This window comes from Chiloscyllium plagiosum, chromosome 14 (assembly GCF_004010195.1).
Source record: "Chiloscyllium plagiosum isolate BGI_BamShark_2017 chromosome 14, ASM401019v2, whole genome shotgun sequence".
NCBI classification, from domain to species: domain Eukaryota; kingdom Metazoa; phylum Chordata; class Chondrichthyes; order Orectolobiformes; family Hemiscylliidae; genus Chiloscyllium; species Chiloscyllium plagiosum.
Window position 1 is genome coordinate 37,008,594 of NC_057723.1, and position 21,032 is coordinate 37,029,625.

General features: G+C 40.2%; 1 protein-coding gene across 3 annotated transcripts in view; it reads right to left on the bottom strand.

The window, feature by feature from the left end:
• Window positions 1–9,761, bottom strand: part of LOC122556638 (collagen alpha-1(XXIII) chain-like) — a 229,667-nt gene extending 219,906 nt beyond the window's left edge. For 2 of the 3 annotated variants that reach the window (XM_043703583.1, XM_043703582.1), the window contains exon 1: window positions 9,241–9,760. In XM_043703583.1, the coding sequence (XP_043559518.1) occupies window positions 9,241–9,531 (291 nt within the window). In that variant the 5' untranslated portion in view covers window positions 9,532–9,760. Of the gene's footprint in view, window positions 1–9,240 lie in introns of all 3 variants that reach the window. The other variant, XM_043703584.1, reaches the window with a different exon arrangement.
• Between the last annotated feature and the right edge of the window lie 11,271 nt (window positions 9,762–21,032).

The following is a 21,032-nucleotide window of genomic DNA, read 5'->3' on the forward strand; positions in this document are numbered from 1 at the left end:
GTGCAATTCTGGTCTCCTTCCTATCGGAAAGATGTTGTGAAACTTGAAAGGGTTCAGAAAAGTTTTACAAGGGTGTTGCCAGGATTGGAGGATTTGAGCTGTAGGGAGAGACTTAACAGGCTGGGGCTGTTTTCCCTGGAGCGTTGGAGGCTGAGGGGTGACCTTATAGAGGTTTACAAAATTATGATGGGCATGGATAGAGTAAATAGACAAAGTCTTTTCCCTGGGATCGGGGAGTCCAGAACTAGAGGACATAGGTTTAGGGTGAGAGGGGAAAGATATAAAAGAGACCTAAGGGGCAACCTTTTCACGCAAAGGATGGTACTTGTATGGAATGAGCTGCCAGAGGATGTGGTGGAGGCTGGTACAATTGCAACATTTAAGAGGCATTTGGATGGGTATATGAATAGGAAGCATTTGGAGGGATATGGGCCGGGTGCTGGCAAGTGGGACTAGATTGGGTTGGGATATCTGGTCGGCGTGGACAGGTTGGACCGAAGGGTCTGTTTCCGTGCTGTACATCTCTATGACTCTATGACTCTATATGGTCCTGAGTGTTTATGCATGTAGCTTTTAGCACACACAAATGCATCACTCTGCCAGCTCATGATCTAAAACTGTTTCTGGTTTAACTCTAAGCAGACTGAATTATTATTTAATAAAATGATTTGCAACAGCAGAATAACATCTGATGGTGGGTGTACTGTTCGAAGACTTGCAAATACCAGCTGGTCGAGCACGAATGGCCTACTGTTCACTGTGAATGGTCAACAGGATGTATTGTTTGATATAGTACAATCAATGGGATGTATGGCCTATATACGTAGCATCACACTTTCACTGGAACTTGTATTACACCACTTATTGGTTGCGTAGGAAAATGCCTTTTTAGCTTAATGCCAGCATCTTGTTATTTAAGAATTACTTCATGACAGCATAAGACTGCTGCTTTCATCTGTTAATCAAATTTTTGAGACATCTTCCCTTTCCAGGATAACCTGTAAACTGGGCAGCACATGGAGCCAAAACAGCGGATTTAGGCCCTTTGACATTTTGCGACATGCGAGTGATGATTTTATCTTGGTACTGTTATCATGCAGGAAGATTTTTAAAGTATCCTATCTCAGCATCAAGCTTGTACTGAGCAGATAGTTAGGGCCCTATTCACTTGGCTGCCAGGAAGATTAGACACAGTCCTACATGCTATAAAATCTTACTGGCAACTCTCATGCAACAATGTAGAAGATTAGGCCTTCAGAAGTTGGGAAAGAACATTGGCAAAAGAAAAACTATTAAATAATATATTTTTTAAAAATTAAATTATTTCCATTAATAGACGGAAACTGCCATAGTCATACTTTTTAGGTAGGGTCAAAAGCTCCCATCAGCAAAGATCACCCTAGATTTGACAGTACAGTGGCATACAGTTAAGTGACTGTGGCTCTCAACAATGATTTTAAATCATAAAGTCTCATGGCCTAAAGATGGGCAAAATTACCTCCTATTCACCACTATTTACTGCTGCCTTCTGTAAACTGGTGAATCAGTTTACAGAAGACGGGGTACTGGGCTAATGGTCGGATACTTGGTAGTGTGGATGAGCAGAGGGATCTTGGTGTCCATGTACACAGATCTCTAAAAGTTACCACCCAGGTAAATAGTGCGGTGAAGAAGGCATATGGCATACTGGCTTTTATTGGTAGAGGAATTGAGTTCCGGAGCCCTGAGGTCATGTTGCAGTTGTATAAGACTCTGGTGTGGCCGCATCTGGAGTATTGTGTGCAGTTTTGGTCGCCAATTACGAGGGGGGATAGCTTTAAATTAAGGGGTGGTAGGTACAGGACAGATGTTAGGGGTAGATTCTTTACTCAGCGAGTCGTGAGTTCATGGAATGCCCTGCCAGTAGCAGTGGTGGACTCTCCCTCTTTATGGGCATTTAAAAAGGCATTGGATAGGCATATAGAGGATAGTGGGCTAGTGTAGGTTAGGTGGGCTTGGATCGGCGCAACATCGAGGGCCAAAGGGCCTGTACTGCGCTGTATTTTTCTATGTTCTATGTTCTAAGTTGTCCTAGGTTTGAACAGGTAGTGAGAAAATATTTAAACTTCACCATTATTAAATCTTCTCTTTACAGTGAGAATGTGTCTCCATATTCAGTGGAACTATGTAAATGTCTGGTTAATCATATTGTTACAAGTCTGAATGTTTTTATTTCAAGTTAAGAAAAAGGAACTATTTAAGAAAAAGAAAAAGGTGGCTATTAATTGTGAAAATACAAGTGATAAATGGAGCACCTGTAATATGTGTATGGAAGCAACTGTAAGATGGGTAGTCAAGAAACTTTACCTATAAAGGAAGACATCTTGGTTTTCTGTCTCACTGGGTGGCTTGCATCAAAATTGACACTACTGCTGGGATATATTAAGAACAGACCGAGCAGTACAAAACTGATTATCCATGGATCATCAACTGCAGCAGAATTCCACCACACTTCATGACCTTGTTGTCCTTTATATTGCTTACATGACCATTACGATCAAGGTTGAAAACTAATTTGCCTCAACAAAGAGTAAGTGAGCATTCAGAAGTACCATGCATACCCGAAAACAACTTAATCAAGCATAGGAAACAGCAAAACAGTATGCTATTGACAATGTTAACAAATGCCATAAGTAAACAACCCTGTCACATCAATTTTGAGTAGTACAGTTAGCTCAGTTTGCTGGTCGGTTAGTCCGTACTGCAGAGTGACACCCACAACACAAGTTCATTTCCCACACCAGCTGAGGCCACTAGAAGGTTCTGCCTTCTCAACTTTGCTCCTCACTGGAGAGATGGTGACTCACAAATCAGTCATCTCTCTCTATGAAACAGTGGATCTATGGGAACTTCACCTTTCCCTTTGATAAGGGGTGTATGAGCTCCATTATTTTAACCAGAAAAAAAGAATCAGAGGACATGGCCTGCACTTGAAGACTGATAAATCAACATAAATTCTAGACACAAGGGTGAGTAACAAATGTATTGAACATGAATGTTAAGAGTATTTCATGTATTGATGCATTTTACTCCAAATTGGGTAGATTTCTATCTAATTATAGAGAATGGATAGATTATATGTATGTAACTGCAAATCTGTCCTTTGGTAAGTATATCCTTATTGGGTGAAACATGCAATCTTGGACCTGTAGTGCAGGGCCCAAAATTTCCATGACTGATGATTTTCTGACCTTATTTCTAGGTCTGTTATAAGTTCATTGATCATGATTGATTGTAATAAAGCTGTTGACTAATTATAACAGTCATTATACAGTAATAGTAGAAGGCAAAATAGACAGATGCTGTTCTTTTTTTCTAACAATTCCGATATTTCTGCATATACCATGTGGGCCATTTTTACAATTACAAAGTTTATATAATTGTTTGTTACTGTGCCCTTAAATTGAAGTGGATAAAGTCTGCCTCACAGCAAGTCTGGATGCCTTCATTGTTAGAAATTAAAAAGGGGTCCAGATTTTTTAAACTGCGAATAAGTGAAAGGTGTTTAGACTTGGAGACATTGGTAGCAGCCTATGTGAAAACAGTTGGTAGAATGGGAATTTTCAAAGTCCTAGAAAAGTGTAGATAATACTGGCTTTTTATACAATATTGTTTTACATTGTCCATTTGCTTCCAAGATAAGACAGAGTTGGGATCTCAAGCATAGCTAATCAGCATTTGTATCTATATACAAGGCTCATACAATTCATGCTGCTACAGAGAAGAGATTGAGAGAAGCAAGGGCCTAGCCCTGAAAACTTTCCGACAAAATTAATCTATAAAGATTTAAGTAAGAAAGAGGAACTATTGGCTGCAAGATACTAAGGTTCATCATGCAGGAATGTGGGGATGGGAACTCATGCCAAGGAAGTTCAAATCTTCCAATAAAATAATTATCCATTAGCTTGACCCCCCTGAAAACGTCCCCAGCTCAGAGGTGTAGTTGGAGACTTTGGGGAGTTCCAACAGTCTTGTCTCAATAGATATCCAGAAAAGGTTAGAGGAAGTAAAACATGCTCGAACCCCTGGCTAACTATAAAACTGAACCCCCTCACATCTCCACCCAAATCACCACTGCATTCCACTCCAATACTCACACTGGCACCCTCCCTGGATGCTGAATTCTCCTCTCCCACGTCATTGCACTCCAGCCCAAATCTAAAGTCTCCCTATTCCAGGCTTGACCAGGGTCTTCATCTCTTCCATTCAGACCAATCAGACTCTCTCCTACTGATTCAGCGCTTGGTCCAGACCCAAATGTTCTGGCCCCAAGTACATCCCAGCCCCTCAAACTTAAAACTCCTTATAGTCAACAACTGTTGCCCCCATCCCAAACTTTACCACTCTGAACTAACTCCTCCCAAACTCCCAATTCCCAAGATGACTCCCCTTAACTTATCCTAAACACTCATCAACTTACCTGTCACCCTACTCCCCACCCATCTGTCACCCTGCCCCTCACCCAGTTGACACTCTACTCACACTCCCACTTACCTGACACACCTTATCTCAGCATCTATCAAAGTGGCTTTGGAATTTTTGAATCTTGGAATGTGGCAGATGGTATCAAAAATAAAAAGGAGGCCATGTTTTCAACTTTGACCCACTCTGCTGCTGGCTGTAAGGGTTCTTGTCTCAGACAAGACTATTTCAGCTGAAAAAGGTTCCTGTCCCAAATCCCACCTGCGATAAAAGTGGCTCTTTTTTTCTGTCCAACCGTATGGAAGATCTGGACTGTTGCTTTTATTCTTTTGTTTCCATAAAAATATGAGATGTTTTCTCTTCAACCCTTTAGCTGAAAATTCAAATTTCTTTTTAAAGTAATTGGTCTACAAGGAGTTTGTAACACTTTACAATTCTTGAAATGATTTCCAACATATTAATGAGCCAGAAATTATTAATATCCAAATCCTTTTGACATGAGGTTTGTTGGGTAGAAAATTAATTATAGTCCCTTTAGTGAATATTTCTAGAAAATACTTGTTTGATATTTCAAACATTTATTGTATCTGCTTCATTTTTGCAATTATTTATAACCTCAAAGACTCTAACGTGTTTGACAACTATTTGTAAGCTAGCATTAAGCTTTTTCATTTTTGTGTTCAACATCTTAAATATACTTATCAACTTCCAGTTACACCTCCTGTATTATTTTTAACCATTTCAACACGTTCCTATGATTACTTCATTTTCCATATTTGGTTTTACTTATCCTTCATTTTTCTTTCCTTTCAGTTGACACACTCATTCATTTAGAGGCTGAATGATTTTTTTTCTTATGTCTTACTACTGGCACAAATAATCTCTTTTTTTGTACAGGAGTCTAAATTGTTAACTGCTTACTGCTAGCATTTGGCACGATAATACCTCTGGCAGCATTATTTGATGCCAGACTTTGTTCATTTTCTTTACAACAATTTCAAAATCATTTTAAATGTTTTTCCAATTATAAATGATTATGCTAAAAAGTAGAAAAGCCTTTTTGGTATATTGAAAATGATTTACTCATTGTGTTATACTTGGGGAATGCTGTTGTTAAAACAATATATAATGAAAATGATTTCAGTGGAAGTGGTTCATATTATTGTTAATGTAGCTATTTAAAATTAAACCTTGCACTCACATAGCAAAGTTTAAAACAGTTTAACATGCTCAGGTCTGAAGACTGAATCAGGATTCAAGACATTGTCAAATTCCTAAGGCAGAACTATGTTAATCTGAACTTCTGAGGTTAAGCCCATAATCATGCTCAGGAAAATAATCATCTGTTGCATGTTCAATTTTGCTAGTTAGAAACAGACCAGCTCTTACCATATCATTCTTATGTCAAGCTTTGTATTTCATTAAATATGTTACCGCTTTATTGAATACATATGTTAATTAAAATACATCGGGAGATCTCAGAGCATTTGGTTCCAAAATATTTTTTGGTTTTATCAGTACAACTGTGTAGTAATTTCAACAATTTGTTTTAACTAAGGAAACATTTGGAACAAAGATTGACTGCCCAGAAACTATGATAACATGAATTACCTGTTGTATTTTCTGAACAAAATTATTCTGATTTTACATGTACTATACTTGCCAATACTTGGGCACTATATTACATAAGGATTGACAATACAGACATTCAATTCAACAAATCTATTATGAGAGAAGATGCCCCTAGAGCATGTTAGTTAATTTCACAATTAATGAACTAATGCCACAAATACTAGTATCTCATCACCAAGTCACCCTTTATGTACATGTGCATAGTACTGGAGACTGGTCCATCTTCTTCAGAGTGAACAGAACCTATGACACTTGTGTTTATTTATTTATTTATTTATTTATTTAGTTATTTATTCCAGCTTTCGGAGTGAACAGGATGTCTGACACTCATGTTTCTTTTTCCTATTTTTTACCCATGTTGTGTGTGTGTAGGTGTGAGATATTGTGAAAGACACAAGGTGCGACACTCAAGTTTATATCTGTCAGCCAGGGCTCCCTGATTGGACCAGATTAACAGCCCCAATCAGGGAACTCATTCTACCTGGTTGACTTCGTTACAATCACTACAATCAACATATTCATCCATTCCTTTCCTCATGTACAGATTTAACTTCCTTTAAATGCATCTGTTCTCACCATTTCGATCATCCATAAAGTAGCAAGTCCAGATTCTGAGTAAAACGTTTGTTCCAAATTCATTGAATTATTAGTGGTTCTCATACATTTATGGTCCCTGGTTTTGCCTTATTGCAAGACGAATAATCTTAATGATGAAACTGATTTATGCCAGATGAAACAGGCCAATATATTTAATTTAAGATTAAGTAACATGGGTGGTGAGACCAGAAAATACACAAGAACATTTGGATTGGGAGCAGGAGTAAGCCATTTGGCAGTGAGTTTGTTTCACCATTCAGCAAAGGCTATTTGTGGACTCAACTCCACATTAACAGAACCTCCAAATAACTCAATTTCATTGTCAGTCAAATATCTTTCTGCTGAGAGAAAGTGAGGACTGCATATTCTGGATAGTCAGGGTCAAATGTTGTGATATTGGCAAAGCAAAGCATGTCAGGCAGCTTCTGAGGAGCAGGAGAGTCAACGTTTCAGGCATAAGCCCTTCATTAGGAATGTGTGGGGTGTCGGGGGAAGAAAAGGGATCTGAGAGATAAATAGGAGGGTATGGTTAGGGCTGGGAAGGTGATAGGGATATACAGGTGGAGGTGATTGTGATAGGCTACTGGGGAGGGTGAAGCAGATAGGTGGGAAGGAAGATGGCCAGGTAGGATAGAGCAATAGGGGTTGAATCTGGGATGAGGTGAGATTTGTAAACTAGTCGAAGTTGATGCCGTCTGGTCAGAGGGTCTCAAGACGGAAGATGAAGCGTTCTTCCTCCAGGCATGGATTTGGCGGTGGACGAGGCCGACTTGCGTACCCTTACCTGAGTGCAAGGGGGAGTTGAAGTAGTCGGCCACAAGGTGGTGGGATTGTTGGGTGCTTGTCCCAGAGGCGTTCCTTTAAATGCTCCAAGAATTGACATTCTGTCTCCCCAAAGTAGAGGAGACCATATCAAGGGCAACAGACACAGTACATGAGGTGGGTGGATGTGCAGGAAAATCTCTACCGGATGTGATAAGGGCCTTTGAGGCCTTGGATGGAGTGAAGGTTTTACTGGGGCACAGGTTTTACACCTCTTGCGGCAGCAAGGGAATGGAGAAGGATATGGGCAAATGGGACAAGATAAATTTAGAAGCTGGTTGGCACAGATGGGTTTGACCAAAGGGTCTGTTTTTGTCCTGAACAATTCCATGGCTCTTTCCATGCAAGTTTCCCTCCAAAAAACTCCCACCCTGACTTCAGAATACTCATTCTTTCATTGTCACTAGATCAAAATCCTGGATCTCTATCCTTAAGTGGGTGTCTCACCAAAAATGAATTTTAAATCGTTTCCTAACATGGAAAGCGGAACTGGACAAATCAACCCATGTGTGATTTAATAACATGTCAGTGCAGGTTTAACATAACTTCTGATTTTAATTTTTTTTACTTGAGAAATTGGCAATAACTATTGCTTTGTTATCCTGCATTCTTAATTAATTTGTGAATTTACCCTCAAGTCATTTTGTTCTGTTAGCCCATTTAAATGGCTGTTGTTGGAGGAGTTAGTGGCCTCTTTCTTTCCTCACCTCCAAACAAATGTAATAACTTGTTCTACATCGAGAGTAACTTTCCATTTACATGGCTATTTGGCAAGTGTATTTTGTCAGTCTTCCATGGTATTAATGGCACACCACAATGTAACTTCTGTACTTCCACAAGTTTAATTCTTAAGTCTGAATTGTTTAACTTTCTTTCCTCACCTCCAAACAAATGTAATAACTTGTTCTACATCGAGAGTAACTTTCCATTTACATGGCTATTTGGCAAGTTATTTTGTCAGTCTTCCATGGTATTAATGGCACACCACAATGCAACTTCTGTACTTCCACAAGTTTAATTCTTAAGTCTGAATTGTTTAAAGGAAATGAAGAACAATTTTGGTTGTTTCAAATCTTGTGTAAGGCTACTTCCTGCCTTACACAAGTCTGTTTTCTGCTTTGCAGCCAGTTTACTGTGCATTCTGCTGCTTGTCCCTAACCTCTATAGGAATCTATTATGTGATGACAGAATTGGTATGGTCAACAAATTATTGTAAAGCTAATAGTTCATTCTCAAAATATAGCAAAGTGATGAGGGTATGCTTCTCTAATTGCTAAAAATGTCAACAAGGTTCTCTAACAAGGATTCTTACCGAAATATTTACACAAAATGTTAACCTTTTAATAGGATTGGAAAATATAAATGTGTGAAACAAAGTATCATAGAAAAACTGTTTTATTTACTTTCAGTACTTAATTTTGTTTTAACAAATCTTACTGAGACAAGATGACAGTCTCATGAATTAGGTGCAGGACAAATGTAAGTTAAACATCAATGAAAATGACAAACTAGATTATCAAGCGATGACAATTATGTACACAGTAACGATATACTCAATGAAGCGTACAGTGGATTTTGTTTCATTGAAAGTGCAAATGTGGCAGAAAGTGAGAAAAAGAATGTTTGAAAAATCCTTACTTTAAGGCAGAAATCTGGTTGTAACCCAAGTCTCGGTAAGTAGATATATTTGCTACACTATCAGTCACTCTATAGAATATAATTATTTACCTCTTGAAGTTCGTCGATTCTTTTCTGTAGTAAGGGCAGTAAATTTGCATCGTCCCATAAAATCTCCCGCACTGCTTGCAACGAAAATCTTCCTTTTTGATTTTCCAACAGCTTTACTCTATCTTGCAATCTCGCAGTTTTAACATTGAGAAACAGGCAAAACACAACAGAAACGACTGATAGCAATAAACTGACTACTGTTGGCAGTGTCCTTAAACAATTTATAGGTTTTGACGTTAGCATCGTTTTTTCGATTTTCCCAGCTTTAGGTGACTGATCATTCTTGCCCATCTTACAGAACTTAGCAACGCCACTTGTGAAGGCGAGTATATATCAGCATTAAAATAAAAGCCAACCAAAATTAATCAAGTTTTGTCGAAAACAGAATAATCCGGAATTGAACGAATTCTGCAATATCAAGTGTTCACACACTTCGCGTAAATTCCTCACGCTTCTCTGTTCTATTTCGGTGTGGCAGTCGTTTATATTCTCCCCTGCTCATTAAAACCAGTAATGCAGTATTTAAAACAGAAAAAAAAATTGAAATGTGAATCAAGTCCTGACAATAAACAACATGTCTGTGATTAGCCAACATTTAGAGTAAATGCTGCAATAAGTTCCCCACCTCTCATTCCCTCTCCCAGATCTTGGATATTTACTTATGCAAAGCCAACTGACCCCGCCCACGCTACACTAAACAGGAAACCGCATGAAAACCACAATCATTATAAAAACGTGGAACAACTTTGAAGAGACAATAGAAAATGGTATGTTCGGGACAATCAGCTGAGCCCAAAGTATCTCTAATTTTCTAAGTAAAACAATAATAAACAGTAATGGTGAAAGGTTGTGCTAGATCTCACATCCTCTAAACATCACCAGAATACATGACCCTGCGACAATAATTAAACTCACAATAAATAAATAAGGGAACATGTGCTGCTCTGGCGTAGGCTTCGACTCAGGATACATTGACATGTTTATTTATACCATCGCGATCTAGAAGAAACACAAGAAAATGATATCTTGAAGGCTGGCTCCAATTGCTGAAATTCAACATACTTTTGATGCTTTGGGTCTCCTGATTATTTGGTTGTCTTTCTATCGCCCTCCGGCGGCGAGTTGGCGACACTGAGGGTGGAGACTGATGTCCTACTAAGTCTAAATTTAAGTCGGAAACTTGGGAGGGTCGAGACTAATTTACCTTTGCAATATCCCAAGAAAAGTTAAAGGAAATAAAACCTGCTCTAACTCCTGGTTAACTACAAAATTGACACGACTACCACACCTGAATAACGCAATTCCACCTTTCCACCCACTTAACTGCCATCTATACCCCGACCACAACCTGTTTTCCCCTTCAACTCTATTTTGATTTTATCCCCACCCTTCCCTTTACTTTTTTGATCATGCAGCATTGCCCTTTGATGGGAAGGACACTGCTTGTCACAGGCCACCCTGGTGTTTCCTTTCTTCCTGGTGGTGGGAATTGAATAAAGATTTGTACATCTTGACTTTCCCTGTGTCTCACACCTGCACACACATAACATGGGAGCTGGGGAAAATATAAGCACTACCACATTTAGGTGGTTGTGTGATAAAAGAAGACAAAAAAAAAAATCCACCGACAACCGATCTCACCATTCACGGAACCAATAGCCTTACTGCATTATGCAGTGGATTTTTAAACATTTTACAAAGTGGAAAAATAATATTATTGTATCTTTTAAAAAAAGGCTTCTGCAAAGATCGGCTCCAATGCTTCCTGTAGAGCTTCCAGGGATGCATCTATTACGATGGATCCTGCACCAGAAATCCTTCCAGAAAAAAAGTCTTTGGAAGGTGGGTGGCAAACAAGTAACCCTTTTATCTGATTTGGGTCCACTGGGCACTAGGCACAATGTGATGGAATCTTCATGACTTGCCTGGATGCCTGTTTCCAACATTATTTGAGAGCCTCAAAAGCATTCTGGAGATCATCCACCGCTTTAAATATTTACTCCTTTCACCACCGACCCACAGTAACAGCAGTGTTTACCAATGGTAAAGCAATGCACCACCAACACCTTCCACCTCTAGGTCAGCGACAGCAAACATATAGACTAACACCTTGCCCTCTAATGCCATTATAGTTCCATCCTTGTCACTGGCTGTTGAGCACTTCCAGCATTTTCTTTTTTAATGTTTAACACCTTTGTCTATTGACTCAGGGAATGTTGGTGTCACTGGGTAAGCCAGCATTCATTGCTCATCTATAAATGGCTTTGCTTTTGCATGGCGAACTGTCTTTTTGAATGATTGCACCTACTGTGAGATGTAGGTATGTCCTACTGTTCTGAAGGGACTGGCTTGGGTACTCAGGATATGAAATTACTTGATGCAGAAATCCCAATCTCTGATCTGCATTTTTAACCATTGTACATCTGGTTGGTCCAGTTAATAGTTTTACATGCTTTAAAATACAGCAATATTACTTACTACAATATTCATTCATGTTTCTTAAACCTAAGTCATACTAGAAATTCTGGTGTTAAATTCTGGTGTTAACCCTAATTGTCAACAAAGATTACAATAGTCTGCATTTTATACACCCAAGCGAATCTTGCAAAGGCAAGTTTGATCGCGGAGTACTCAGCCAATTACAAGGTTTTGAGTAAAAGAGGAATTTAATTACATACTAACCCAGAGATAAATAAAACATGACAAACATACACATATTAGTAATTAAGTTTAAAGAGGAATGTCTAGTATAAGGAAGATCAAGAACAGCCAGTTAGTTGTGTTTTAACCTGTGGTTGTATTTTAACCTGAGGCAGCACTTGTTTAATTAATATTTTGTACCTGCAGTCGTGGCAAAACTTGTAGATATCCAAGTTCAGAGAATGGATGCTTCTCAATTTGCTTTTTACTCTTATCATTTTTTGTCAAGAGGCTTTGAAAAACAGCAAGACTTCCCGTTCTGCTGTAAATTCATTTTCCTTTTCATTGTCTGTCCAAAAAGTGTTGTCTGAAATACAGTTTGTTCACCACAGCCAGCGCTAGGTACTGAAGGCTGTACTGCCTGCCTGATGCCCGCATTCAGGATGTCTACCCTTGACTGCAGTGGAACCTGGGAATGGGAGGGAAAAAGTCCAGTTATCGTAGTCCACAGAAGTGCAAATGATATAGGTAGAAAGGGGAATGAGGTTCTGCTGAAGGAATGTGAACCAAAAAGACAATAATATCTGGACTACTATCAACTATAGAGTCAATAAAATTAGAGGCCAATGCATGGCTCAAAGGTTGGTGTGGGTGAAACAGGTTTGAATTCATGGAACTTTGGCACCAATACTGGGGAAGTAGGGAGTTGTTCTGATGGAATGGGTATGCCTAAATCATAATGGGAACAGCGTCCTGGTGAATCACATAATTGGGGCTATGGATAGGTCTTTAAATGAAGGGAACAATTGCATGGAAAAAGTTGAGGGAGGTTGGGGAAGCATGAAGAATGAGGACTCAGCAGAGGTTATTAAAACTTCCAGAACAATAGGACAGAAATCTAACTTCAGACACAGTAGATAAGGGGACAACTATGAGTAAGGGGCAATCAACACAGGACTGAAGGTGATGTACTTAAATGCACACAGTAGATGAACCAATGTAAATAAGGTAGTAGCACAGATAGGGGTAATTAGTGCCAGGAAGTAAATATATAAGGATGCATTGCCTATCAAAAAGACAGGCAAAGGGGACATGGTTGCCTTGTCAGTAAGAAATTAAATTAAATTGAAAGCAAGCAGTGATATAGAGGCAGAAGGCATGTAATGTGTGGGTAGAGTGAGGAACTGCAAAGGAAAGAAATTATTAATGGAAGTTGTGCACAGGCCTCCTAGGAGTAGTCAGGATATGGGGAATAAATCAAAAGATAGAAAGGCACTGGGTGTAAGTTGCTCGCTGAGCTGGAAGGATTGTTTTCAGATGTTCCGTCACCATACTGGGTAACATTATCAGTGAACCTCCAGTGAAGCACTGGTGGTGTGGCCTACTTTTAATTTATGTGTTTAAGTTTTCTGGGGTTGTTGACATCATTTCCTGTGCTAATGTCATTTGCTGTTCTATTTTTAAGGGGGTGGTAAATGGGATCCAAGTCAGTGTGTTTGTTCATAGAGTTCCGGTTGGAATGCCATGCTTCGAGGAATTCTCTTGTGTGTTTCTGTTTGGTTTGTCCTCGGATGGGATGTATTGGCCCAGTCAAAGTGGTGTTCTTCCAGCTCTGCGAGCAAACTTACATCTAGAACCTCAACCTGAGCTACAAATCTTCTCAAAACTTGCTAATACCTATGGGCGCAATATGCTAAAACTGGCCAGAAAATGGGAAACCAATGCCATCTGACAGAGCACCACCCGCAAATAGCTGTACTTTCTGCACGAATGCCTAAGGAAACAGGTACCTAAATATCTTAAATGCAAACTCCCCTTAACACCCCACTAGCCAAAAGAATAGCAGAGCAAAATGGCTGCAGGATGCTGACAGAAATGATTAATGATGCCCATAACAGACTCCGTAAATACAACCGGGAAATCTCACGCCAACAAACCTTACTCACTAATGCAACAGACCCTGAATGAACAGACACAATACAGCAAGCCATAGGCATTAGACAGCGACAAACACAGAAAATGAAAAAAACTAGACCTGCAGGAAAAACTAGACAAAGTTACACAAAATAACAACACTAACAACATAGAAGCATGGATATAAAACGTATGTGACTGACCCTTAAAAGACACTGAAAAAGCTGTTTTAGAGGATTAAATTACAACTACCAGGATGCAGACAAGAAAGATTTCTTAGCAGCATTGAAAGACGACAAAAGCACAGAAGAAACCCAGCAAACCATCAGACAGACAGTCGCACCAACATTAAGCAGGAAACACACTCAATATACAAGAAAGAAAAGCACTAGAAGGACTAAAAAAAAATTGTTATCCTACCTGCTGACAAAAAAAGCTTGACAGTCATTTTAAATCAAAGAGACTACATTGAGAAAGTGAACGCACTGCTTGCAGATAGCAACACTTACTAACAAGTGGTGATAGACCCGACCCCACAACTAGAGAACGAAATCATAGCCCGACTCAAAGATTTTCAGAAATATAGAGAAATAAATAAGACTGACTTCCAAGAAATGAAACCAGACAGATCCAACACACCATGCCTCTACAGATAACCCAAAATTCACAAACCAGGAGCCCCCTTCAGACCCATAGTCTCGCTACCTGGAACATAAACTTACAGATTAGCCAAAGAGCTACACACCAAAGACTAAAACACTTAGTAGAAGACACACACCACTCCATCCACTCCACCCAAGAATTCCTGAAGACCATCAAAGATACCAGGATAGAAGATAATGAAATAATGGTCTCCTTTGATGTAACAGCCCTATTCACATCCATCAACATCAACCTGGCCAAGGAAACACTGACTACACTATTAGAAGAACCAAAGACACAAACACCAAACAACACCAAATTCATCAGCAAGGTCAGTATCGTCAAACAAGTAGACCTATGCCTTACCAACCATTTCACCTTCAATGAGACCTACAGACAAACCAACGGAACACCCAATGGGATCTCCAATATCAGGGTTCTTAGCAGAGGCAGTAATCCAGAGACTCGAACAAACAGCTCTGCAACCATCCAACCCAAACTTTGGGTCCGCTACGTGGATGACACCTTTGTCATCTTGAAACAAATTAGAGGAAACCTTCAAGACCATCAATAATACCCTTACTGGCATAAGACTCACTCTCACTAGTATCTTTACATACAGATGAGGAAGGATACCATTTTGAATGGGACAACACATCCATCTTAGGACAAGCCAAACAGAGACATGCACAAAAATTCCTCGAAGCGTGGCATTCCAACCGGAACTCTATCAACAAACACAATGACTTGGATCCCATTTACCACCCCATCCACAGGAAATTACATCACCAGGCCAAGGAAAACTAAACAGATAAATAAACAGCGGGCCATACCACCAGTGCTTCACTGGACGCTCACTGATGATGTTACCTAGCATGGTGATGGAAAATCTGGAAACAAAACTTCTAGCTCAGCAAGCAAACTTCCATCGAGAACCTCAACCTGAGCTACATATATTCCTGAAACTCGCTAATAGAAAAGGCACAATTACAACAATCATGGGGACTTCAATTTGCATGTGAACTGGAAAATTCAGGTTCGTAGTGCATCTCAAGAAAAGGAATTTGTGGAATATCTACAAGATAATTTATTGGAGCAGGTTATGGTACAGCCCACTCTGGAACAGGGAATTCTGGCTTTGGTGATGTGTTACGAAGCAGACTTGATGAACTTAAGGTGAAGGAACACTAGGGAGCAGATACCATATGATAAAATTCATCCTGCAGTTTGAGGGGGTGAAGATTGAATCAGACACAATAGTGTTACTTAAGACAAAAGATAACTAAAACTAAATGAGGGAAGATCTGGTCAGTTGATTGGAATGGGAGCCTAGGAAGGAAGACAACAGAGCTTCTGGGAGGGTCATTTGGGAGGCACACCTCCTCCTACCCCACCAACTGTAAGAACGCCATCCCTTATTCCCAATTCCTCTGCCTCCATCGCACCTGTTCCCAGGATGACCAATTCCACCTCAAAAAATCCCAGATGGCAATTTCCCTTCCCATGTGGTTGACAATGCCCTCCTGCGTATCTCCTCCACTTCCCGCACTACCGCCTTTGAACGCCACCCATCCCAACGCAACAAGAACAGAATCCCCCGGTCCTCACCTTCCACCCAACCAACCTCCACATACATCAATTCATCTTCTGCCACTTCTGCCACCTCCAAACGGACCCCACCACCAGAGATACATTTCCCTCCCCATCCCATTAGCGTTCCGGAGAGCCATTCCCTCTGCAACTCCCTCGTCAGGTCCATGCCCCCCACAAGCCCACACCCCACTTCTAGCACCTTCCTCTGCCACTGCAGGAATTGCAAAACCTGCGCCCACACCACTCCCCTCACCTCTGTCCAAGGCCCCAAAGGATCCTTCCATATTCAACAGAAATTTACCTGTTCCTCTACCAATATCATCTACTGTATCCTTTGCACCCAATGTAGTCTCTTCTACATCGGATAGACAGGACATCTTCTTGTGGATCATTTCAGAGGGAACATCTCTGGGACACCCGCACCCACCAACACCACCGCTCCATGGCTGAACACTTCAACTTCCCCTCCCACTCTGTCAAGAACATGCAGGTCCTTTTCCACCGCCAAACCATTATCACCCGACACCTGGAGGAAGAACACTTCACATTCTGCCTTGGGACACTGCAACTACATGGGATGAATGTGGATTTCAACAGTTTCCTCATTTCCCCTCCACCCATATTACCCCAGACCCAAGCCTCCAACTCGGCATCACCCTCCTGACCTGTCCATCACCTTTCCCACCTATCCATTCCACCCGCCACTCTGACCTATCATCTTCATCTACCTATCGGTTTCTCAGCTTCCTTCCCCCCAACCCATTTATCTCTTAGACCCTGGCCCACAAGCCTTATTCCTGATGAAGGGCTTATGCCCAAAACATCGATGCTCCTGCTCCTCGGATCCTGCCTGGCCTGCTGTGAGACTCTGAAACTTCATCCAAGGAGGGGAAATATTGCAAATTGTTGTACATTTCAGAAAATTACTGGCAAATTTCTTTTGGTCTCTCTAAGACAGTCAAACAAAGTCCAGAAGAACATAATTATCCATGCCACATCATTAGATATACTTAACTAACTCCTTGAAAATTTTTATTGGTTTTGGCTGTGGGTTAATCTTTTGCAATGTTCGCTCCAGAAACCTTACCCCTCTATTACTTTACAAATTGCGTCCAACAGTCACCTTAGCTGAGTGTGTTCAATTTAACAGAAGCTATCTGAAGGCACTTGGCCAGACCTTCTGAATTTCTCCAACACTTTCTCTTATATTTCAGATCTCCAGCATCCACAGTATTTTTCATTTATTTGATACTTTGTTTGTCTTGGATCATTTTTTGCTTCCAGAGACTCCATTACCGGAGAAGTACAATGCTACTTCTGTAGAAGTACAAGAAAAACAATTTCCACTGTTCTCTTGCACTAAATCAATTCTGAAACTAAACAACAGTTTTAAATCTACCATGCTCCAATTTAAGTCAAACTCTTTCAAATTACTGCTTTTTTAATTCTCCCGATTCAAACACAAATATCACTCGAGAATAATTTTTAAAAATAACCAATTCAATACATTTAACCAATACTCTCATTTTTTCATCTATGGCTGTCCCTCTATTTTAAGTTGTTGTCTACAAAGTGTCATGTGTTTCTCCACAAGTCTTCTTGCAAGTGAATGGATCAATTCTTGGATCAGATCAAATGGTAATGTTAATTTAATCTTTACATCTCAAAATAACAGTTCACTTGTTAGTCAAATCCTCTTCTACTGACTTCTGACCTTTTTAAAAATTTAACATCATAATTATCTAAAAATTGTCCAATTTACCACCGAAATCTAAAGGATATTATATAATTATCACTGAGGTCATCCCACAGGAAACATGGATTTAATTTTTCAAGGTTAATGTTCCTGTTTAGCTCTAATAGAATAAAGCCTACAAACTCCTGCTATGGTGCGAAACTGCAAAATATACCATTTTCTATATATAACTATGTATTAAATTTGGTATAAATTATATTCTTCCATGAAAATAACCAAGCAAAGTCACCTTTCTAGTAGAATTAATAGCTGTACTTAACACTTACACTAATGATCTCCTTATTCTCTGAAATACATTTGTAGTAGCTTTTCATCTGGATGGGGATAAGCAAGTTTTCAAATATAGAGGTATCTGACATGCTGCCATCAGAACTTCAAGAGAATCAGGGGGTAGAGCGGAGTGTAGTGAACATCAGCTGAAAGAGCTGAAGATGGACAGATCACCTGCTCCAGATGGACTATACCCCAGTCTTGAAAAAGATAGCTGAGCAGATTGTGGAAACATTGGTGATCTTTCAAGAATCACTAGTGTCAGGAAGGATCACAAGGAACTGGAAAAGGCTAATGTAATGGGGTGGCTTGGTGTCTCAGTGGCTAGCAGTGCTGCCCCACAGTGCCAGAGACCCAGATTCGATTCCCACCTCGGGTGACGTATGGAGTTTGCATTCTCCCAGTGTCTGTGTGGGGTTCCTCTGGGTGCTCCAGTTTCCTCCCACAATCCAAGAATGTGCTGCTCAGGTGAATTGGCTATGCTAAACTATCCAAAGTCTTAGGTGCATTTGTCAGGGGTAAATACAGATAGGGGAATGGGTCTGGGTGGATTACTCTTCGAATGGTCAGTGTGGGCTCGTTGGGCCAAAGGGCCTGTTCCCAGACTGTAGGGAATCTAATCATAACACCCCTATTTCAGGAAGGCACAATATGGGAAAGTACAGGTTGGTTAGTCCAGATTTTAGAGTTCATTATTAAGGACGATATTAAAGAGTACTTGGAAATGAATGGTAAAATATATCTGAGGCAGCATGGTTAGTCAAGTGGAGGTCATGCCTGACAAATGTTAAAATTTCTAAGAGGCAATGAGCAAATTACACAAAGGAGAGCCAGTGGATGTGACCTATCTGAATTTTCAGAAAGTGCTGCACAGGAGGATCTTTTCTTATTTAGCAACCTATGTCGTTAGCTGCAAGATCCTAGCATGGAGAGAAGATTGGCTGACTAGCAGAAGGCAAAGAGTGGGGATTAAGGAACGTTTTTCAGGAGGGCTGCCAGTGACTAGTGGAGTTCCACAGGAGTGTGTTGAACCATTACTATTCACCTTACACATTAACAATCTGGACGCCTTGGCAAAGACTTTGGGAACAGAGATTAGGTTGGATCCAGTGTCACTCCTTTTGGGCTTTCCTAATTTCCCTTCTCTCTATGCATTTGGGAAGAAACTGCTTACTATCCCCACTCCATTTGTGTGAGGAAAACATTTTAGCAAGCTGGGTATTGGAACGTCCTCCAGGACTTTCGCATTGGCATAGGATAGTTATGGAACTTATTTCCCTGGGCTGTGCCTGTCTCTGTCAGCTGTGTGGAGTGGTCCATCTTCCGTAGTTACACCAGAACGATAGGGCATAGATTTAAGGTGAGAGGGGAAAGACATAAAAGAGACCTAAGGGGTAACTTTTTCACGCAGAGGGCGGTACGTGTGAGGAATGAGCTGCCAGAGCAAGTTGTGGAGGCTGGTACAATTACAACGTTTAAAAGGCATTTGGATGGGTATATGAATAGGAAGAGTTTGGAGGGATATGGGCCAGGTTCTGGCAGGTGGGACTAGATTGAGTTGGGATATCTGGCCAGCATGGACGGGTTGGACTGAAGGGTCTGTTTCCATGCTGTACATCTCTATGACTTCCTTACGAACATAGTTCACCAAAAACCCAAATTGTTTTATAGAACATGGTGACTCTTCTTGAACTACACCGATGCAGATGTATCGGCCAAACTGTCTCAGGCCTTTTAGCTGTGAGGATGATGTTTATTGGTTTTGGGGTTTTAGGGAGGAAGAATCCCATATACATACAGGTCTTGTTATGACGATATAATTTTATTTTGAATGCATATTTATTTGATTACTTTTGTTGTTAGTTATATATAAAAAAACTACAGTATAGTACACAAGAGTCTTCTTTCTTACATCTTACTTTGTTTTGGTAGTCTGTAGATTAGTTAGTTTTGTTAATTTATATCGATGCTGTTATCATATTACTACACTATTTTGAATTAGTTTTGTAATTTTGTAAAAAAGCAAAAAATGTTCTTGTCAAAAAAAATCTGTGGATGAAGGCACAGAGGGCATTGTTGCTAAGTTTGCAAATGACACAGACAGGTGGAGGGAACGTAATGTTGAGGAAATAGAGAAGCTGCAGAAAGACTTGGATAGCTTAGGAGAGTGAGCAAAGAAGTGGCAAATGGAATGCAATGTGGGAATGCACTTTAGTAGTAGGAATAGAGACAGACTGCTTTCTAAATGGCGAACGTGCTTCAAATTTCTCAAACGTAAGGGACTTGGGAGTCCAAGTTTTCTCTTAACATGCAAATTCAGTTAGCATTCATTTCGAGAGGGCTAGAATATAAGAGCACAAACGTACTGCTGAGGCAGTAACACTTGGTCAGATCACATTTGGAATGCTGTCAAGAGTTTTGGACCCCATATCTAAGGAAAGATGTGCTGGCATTGGAGAGGAGTCAGAGTAGGTTTAAAAAGAACGATCCCAGGGATGAAGGGCTTGACACATGAGGAGCAGTGAGGACTCTGAGTCTACACTTAGTATTTAGAAGGATGGAGGGGCATGGCATCTCATTTAAACTTACAGATTACGGAGAAGCCTGAATAGACTGCATGTGGAGATGTGCCCTTTAGAACTGAGGTGAGGAACAATTTCTTCAGCCAGAGGGTGGTCTACCTGTGGAACTCATTGTCACAGAGACATGTGGAGGCTAAGTTATTGAATATATTTAAGATAGAGATAGTTTCTCGATTGGTATGGGGATCAAAGGATATAGGGAGAAGGCAAGAGAATGAGGTTGAGAAAGCCACGATCAAATGGTGGAGCAGACACGATGGGCCAAATGGCCCAACTTTTCTCCTATATCTTAGTTTTATCGTATGATCTAGTACATTAGTGAAATACAGTCTGAGCTGTGACTGTTACAGCCAAATCACTACCTGTAGTCAAAAAGAAATCTTTCATACAATATA